Raw genomic sequence first — 6,802 nt, forward strand, 5'->3', positions numbered from 1 at the left:
CAACTAGTTGTCGTAGAAGAACAAGTTCTACAGTACAGGTACAATATATGCTACCTAGAAAAATATCTAGTGTAGGCGAGAATGGGTCAACTCTATTTGGGCATCCACCACTTATGTCGAGTCAGTGGGACGTAAGGCGTGGTTTAAAGGTAACCTATATTGAGTCTATGTAGCACTGTAGCAGTTCGTTAGTTACTGTGATGCTTCCTGCCGGGATTAGTCCTGCTAATCTAGAGAATGTATTTCTTAAACAAAGGGCGACAGATAGTGTTTTTTAGGGTTTGAACCCTTAAAATAATGTAGTAGTTAGAAGACTATTCTCGTCAGCATTATTATTTTTTCATAAAGTGAAAATCATGTTGTTTCGGTAGGTAGATCCTTTTTTCTGTGTTACAGACTAAGTTCATTTTAGCGTCTTCAAATGAAAAGAACGTATATCTTTTCTTATTATGGTAATGTTTCATAACCTAATCTGATCAACCTGAGTGGCACCCAAACTTCTGGAACGATTCCACCGTCGCCACAATGTGGTCATATTTTGTACGTTTGAAATCCCCTAGTCATATGTTTTTATTATTTTGTTTTATTACTTTCCTCTGTTTATGGACACTGTTCTTTCTAGTTCGTACACCTGTCTTCCGTGAAAAAGTCAAATGCACCGATGAAACAGAAGGTTGTAGTTACAGTTTTATGCACTATGGAAATGATTCGTTAATTGACTTAAGGAATTTTCATTATATTATCAATAACAGAGTCTGTGACTCTTACGATAACGTATTTCTAGTTATTTTGATTCACTCAGCCGCAAACCATTTTGAACTGAGAAAGACAATAAGACACACCTGGGGTACGCCAGAGGGAGTCAGCAAAAGAATTCTTCTTGTGTTCTTGTTAGCTCAAGTATCTGATGAAACCGTTCAAAGTGACATTGAACGTGAAAGTGAACAATCACGTGATATTATCCAAGGAAGTTTTAAAGATGCTTATAGAAACCTGACTTACAAACACGTGATGGGATTAAAATGGGTCTCAACTTTTTGTACACAGGCGGAGTTTGTAATGAAAATGGACGATGACATCTTTGTGGAGATTTATCGATTGGTTCATCTTCTAGGTTACAGAAAAAAGGTCGCTTTTAATGGACGACCTCGAGCGTGGCCTGCTAAAACCCTGGGTTGTTTTGTACAGGAGCATATGCCGGTTGTTCGAGATCCAACCAGTAAGTGGTATGTATCTTTTGATGAGTATCCAAGAAACAATTTCATTAATTACTGTTCTGGATGGGCCTATCTCATGACTCCTGATGTGGCTGGAGCTCTAGAGAAGGAATCTGGCAAATTTAAATACTTTTGGGTAGATGATGTTCACGTGACTGGAACCATTTCTAAGTCAGCTGGGATTAGGTATAACTGGTTAAATCGTTATTACACTATCGAAACAGGAAATCTGGTGGAGTGGGCTAGAAGTACTAATCACTATTCCTGGCACTATATATTTGCACCAACTTGGGGAGACATAGAATTGATGGAAATGGCCCACAAAAAAGCTTTAAACTGCTTTAAGAAAGATTGCATTTGTTGTTTCCCTACGTCTACCAAGCATAGTCTTTCAAAATCCGTTTCGAATGCCACGCCTAAACTTTCAGGTACAGCCAAAGTTGTTCGCATTGGGTAATATAATACATGAGATATATTCTGGAGTTATGATTGTTTCTTTCAAGCATAAACACTTGTGTATGATCTGTAGGGCTAAGCAATCAGCTTGTACTAATACATCCCAATACTATCTTAAATGTAATTTTTAAAATATATTTGGATATTTATAGTATAATAAGACCTGAATGAAATTATTTATGTCTATAAAATACCTAAACCACCAATATGTTGCTATTAACGTAACGTTAGACATGACATAAATGTATTTGTACTTCGATCTTTATCACCAATTGCTGACATGTGGAAAGCGAAACCTAAGCCCATCCCAATTTACTGGGACAAACAATACTTCATAGATATACCTGTAAAAATGTTTAAACGAACGTTTTGATGATTGAGAGTTTTGTGTGTTGAATATTAAAGCGTATAGTCACGGTTTCACTCTGACATCTATTTCTCATACTTCTTTACATTACGAACTAATCTTGAAAATCTTTTATCCCTATATGTCCCTTTAATTTCCGTTTTACAATATCTTCAGTATATAAACTATTATATTTAGAACATAACAGGTGTTTTATACAATTGTACATATTTCCATTTCATTTGAGTAATAACTTATTAAAACATAGAACTAACAATGGTCACAACAACGCTATGCTACACAATCAGACGTGATCATATTCCTTTGGAAAAGTATTTATACACGTGGTAACTAATATAATAGTAAAAAATAAAATACTAGAGGCTCGAATATTGCCAAGCTATGTCTTCCACAAGTTTGACTAGTCAGCCGGTTTTTTGGTTAAAGTTGTTTTATGACTGACTCAGTGTCATTTTTTTTTTACGTTGGAAACCTACTTGCTACTAATTTCGTTAATTGCACAAACTGTAACTTAAAGTAAAATATCGAAACAGTGTTTGGAATTAATAACTGAAACGACTTTTTTTTTGTATTCTAAAACAGTGAATTATTTTTGTTAAATTGTAAGCATATACATATATAAATTGTGTCCAGTAAAAAGAACTTTGGTAATTTTGACATTGAGAGTGGATAATAACACTGGGATGATCAATCTTTGACTTAGTTTCTACTGTGTTGCTTTGTAGCTTGTATCGTACAATTCATTTGAAGTTTTGTTGTAACTTTAGTTATAAATGAAGCTTCGTAATAGTGCTATATATATATATATACAGTATATATATATATTTGTGTGTTTACAATAAATTTGATATACTTCCTTAACTCTTTGCAAATATTTGTATATTTACATGTACATACACGTGTTTGTATCATAAACTGTTCAACCATACAAATTAGTTACAATCTGATATCAGTCCATGCTATAAGTAACTCACTGGTGGTACAAAAAAAGGAGAATTCCATAAACCAGTGTTTCAGGTTTCTTGTTTTTCTCTTGTTTGAAGTTTGAGCCATTATGCATTCATGTGAAGGTAGTAACATAAATATAACGGAATCTAATCAAAATAGAAAATTTTTAGTGCTCTCTAATTAGTTGTGAGCAAATAATTCTCTGCTAAACGGCCAGGTTGGGTTATAGATGGTAGTGTTGATACTTGATGAAAAGCCAGAGTGCATTAAACTGATCATTTTGGAAGAAAACTGTCAAGACACTAGGAATCTAAAAATGTGTAATGTTTACTGACTAACTTTATATAAGCTATAGTTTATATGAAGACCCACAAGGAAGAAAAACTACCGAATGGCCTAGTATAAGGGAAGCAATATTGAAGTACAATTACAGCACCAAGAGGTTAGTTTGGAGGCAAGCTACAACGAAATAGGAAAAATGAGGAGGTGTAAAAAGAGTTAAAAACATTCTCTCTCCTTTCTAAACCGTTCAATTTTATGAAGAAAAATTATGGGATGGTGCAAAGAAACGAAACAAATGATTCAAGGAACACTGCCTATGAGAGGTAGTAGCGACATAAATGCACAATTGAAGACGGCCGAAGACAAGTAATAATACGATGCATATCTTAATATACAATTTTAAGGTAGTAGAAGCGTCGAGTACGTTTAAACAGAAATAAAATAGTAAAGCCCATAGAACCAGAGCAATAATAGTCAGTTAGGAAACATGAAAAAGATAGACACTAAATTTGGAGAGATCAGAAAAGGTACTGTAAATATGAAAAAATGAAATAATTGAACGTTCAGTAAAGTTTAAAAAAATAAGTTTTGAAAAATAAATATATAAACATTTGAGCGAATTAGAGCAGTTTGTTTGTTTGTTTTAGAGCAAAGCCACATTGGGTTACCTGCTGTGTCCACGACGGAGAATGAAACTCCAGATTTTAGAGTTTTAAGTCCTTAAACTTACCGCTGTTCCACCGGGGAAGGGGGACAAATGGGGCAGATAAACGGTATAGCACAATGATTTCATCATTCTCATAAAGGTCAATAGAGGACGAACAACAGAAATTATAATATCTACAGCTTTTGAAGAGTGTCTCATTCTTTCGGCTAATACGACAGATAGCCATGAAGGCAAAAGTGTCAAATATTGAGCTCGAAAAGAAAAACAAGAGGTGACTGAGTTCAAGAATTTTTTTTTATTATCATTAACTCATAAAGTTATTGCCATAAAAGATTGTTAGATTGTTTGTTTTTCGTATATTTGTGCAAAGCTACTCAAAGGCTATTTTCGCTAGCCGTCCATATTTTTGAACTGATAGACTAGAGGGAAGGTAGATATCAAAAGCATTTACCGTCAACTCTGATTGAATATTGGGAATTGACTGTTACTATAATAATGTACCCACGGCGTCAGTTATCAAGTTTTGATTTCGCATTTATTTCTGACCTCATTTTTTCCACATCACATAGTATGAATGAAATGCTCAAATGTAGAAAACTATGTCTTTAGAGAAAGGCAGCTTGTGTGGCTTCCTTTTACGCATTTTCATATACAAAGACATTTTCCTAAACCACTGATCTAAAACATGGATGTATTGGTTATATGTGTAGTAACAAGAATTATTTCAAAGCACAATCCTCTACTCATATTTGTTACCAATGGTTTAAGGTCAATCCTAGCAAATTTTAAAGACTAAGATACTGCTGGCTCTGATCGCAATTTCATTCTTCCGTTAATAACAGTCAAGCCTAGCATGCTTGCTTTGAAACTCATTTTGTTCTGAAGTTTATCATCATTGGATCCATCTTTCGCAACTATTGCATTTAACCCCAAGTACCATTTTCAGGTATATTTTAGTGAAACTGGCATTCCTCCCATTCTTCCAGTACTTTGTCAATATATTTTGTTTGGGGAGAGGACTTGCTTTTGAACAGACACTTACTTGTTGACACTACAGATGATGCAGCTTTCTTTGCAAAGCGTGAACGTTAAGATAGTACTTCCCAAATAAAATGTTGAATTTCTCTATCACAACCTTGTAAAACCTCTTATCTGAAAGAGACTTTTGTACATTCCAAATATTTCATCTCTTAGCCTTCAGAGTAGTCGCTTCTTCAACAAGTAATTTTAACTATTAGTTTTCTCTTTTGTCAGATAAATTGTATAAAGCTCCCAACCAGACCGTTTGCTGATGGCACTTTCCATTGGGCATATTTCCAGCAAACAAAGCGTAAGGTTGCCCATCTCATCAAAGATGGTGTGAGTAAGGGTCCCTTTCTCATGTAAAACTATGGTTGTGCTGGTAAACAGTTTAAAAACTGGATGGTTCTTTTCTGTAGAATTGAACAGATGCTTTTGATTACTATTTTTCCTTTTCATGAATTAGCTGACAAGTTGACGAGAAAATATTGCTGCAATGGTGGAAAGTGTTTATTCAATCTGAATGATATCTTCCAGGGCTTTACAATTTTGATTCCATCGGTCTTAATAACACGAGTGTTTATGTCTTTTGCTTTCTGTATTATTTCGAAATGTTTCTGCTTTGCAGCAGAATAATTGAATGTGAGTGTTGGAGTTAAATGCCACATATGTTTTAGAGTTAACGCTGTTCATTTTATATGTATTGTAAGTGCCAATGTTAACAATATATTTGTGGGTATTCTGGATTACCTTCGCATGAAGTGCTTTATATGACACTTGATCAGTCCCAAAACAATTATGATAAACTATGGTGATACAGATCATTCAGTAACTTAAGTATATTAAAGTGTTGGCCAAAATTTGTGCATAATTTATAACAAATAAAATAATTATTATTAAGATGGAATACAAATACACTTAGTGCTTTCAAAACGAGAAATGCATGTTATATTAAACATCTACATAAGTAATTTGTATAATGAGGGAAGTTCTACAGACATCATGAACGATTTTTAGAACAGCAAACAATGTTATCAGTGAAGTTTAAAAAGATGTGTAATTCAGCATTTGACATATTACAACAAAACCTTACCAAAACGTATACAATGACAAAATATAACATCAAATTATTATCAATAAATCTGTAACCTCAAATCAGTTCATATTAAACATTCAGTACTTGGTTCGCCTTCCTCGTTTTCTAATACCTCTGCTAAACGACTTGGCATGCTGTCGATGAGGTTACTGATGTAATACACCGTTATTTTATCCCAACGTTTCACTAAAAGGCGTTGCAACTCAGCTGCAGTTGCTGGTTTAGGGTGATGGTTAGCATTTTTCCGGTTCCGTTCTGCCTAACAGCTCTCAATGGGATTAGAATCTGGAGACTTTGCTGGTCATGGCAATCTTGTAACATTCTCCTGGTCGAGATAATCTTGTACAATACATGCACTATGGGCAGTGGTATTGTCATTCTAGAACACAGAGTTATTGCCAAACCTTGCTCTAGCATATGGCAGAAATTTCTTCTCCATGTATTCCTGTAGGAGGCACCACTGACGTTTTCCTGGAGAATATGAAGAGTAGTTTTTCACCATGATAAATAGCTGCCCAAAACATGTACTGCGGCACCACCTGTGTGTTCCTTGTGGGAAAGACATTTCCCTCACCTGTTCTCCAGGCAAATGACGAACAGGATCCTAACATCAGCTTTAACAAGCCGGAAACAGGAATCATCTGAAAAATGACATGTCGCCAGTGTCATAACTATAAGTTGGCATGCTGTCTTGCCCAAGTAATACGGTTACGGCGGTGGATTCTGGTTAATGTCGGTTTGCAGATAGC

At 34.9% G+C, this 6,802-nt stretch overlaps 1 protein-coding gene across 1 annotated transcript; it reads left to right on the top strand.

The window, feature by feature from the left end:
- Nucleotides 1-525: 525 nt before the first annotated feature.
- LOC106459461 (beta-1,3-galactosyltransferase 5-like) lies at nt 526-1,674 on the top strand. Its single transcript, XM_013919082.2, has one exon. It carries the CDS (start codon nt 526-528, stop codon nt 1,672-1,674), a length of 1,149 nt encoding a protein of 382 aa, XP_013774536.1.
- Nucleotides 1,675-6,802: the final 5,128 nt, after the last annotated feature.

The sequence above is a fragment of the Limulus polyphemus genome, unplaced genomic scaffold, assembly GCF_000517525.1.
Source record: "Limulus polyphemus unplaced genomic scaffold, Limulus_polyphemus-2.1.2 Scaffold612, whole genome shotgun sequence".
NCBI classification, from domain to species: domain Eukaryota; kingdom Metazoa; phylum Arthropoda; class Merostomata; order Xiphosura; family Limulidae; genus Limulus; species Limulus polyphemus.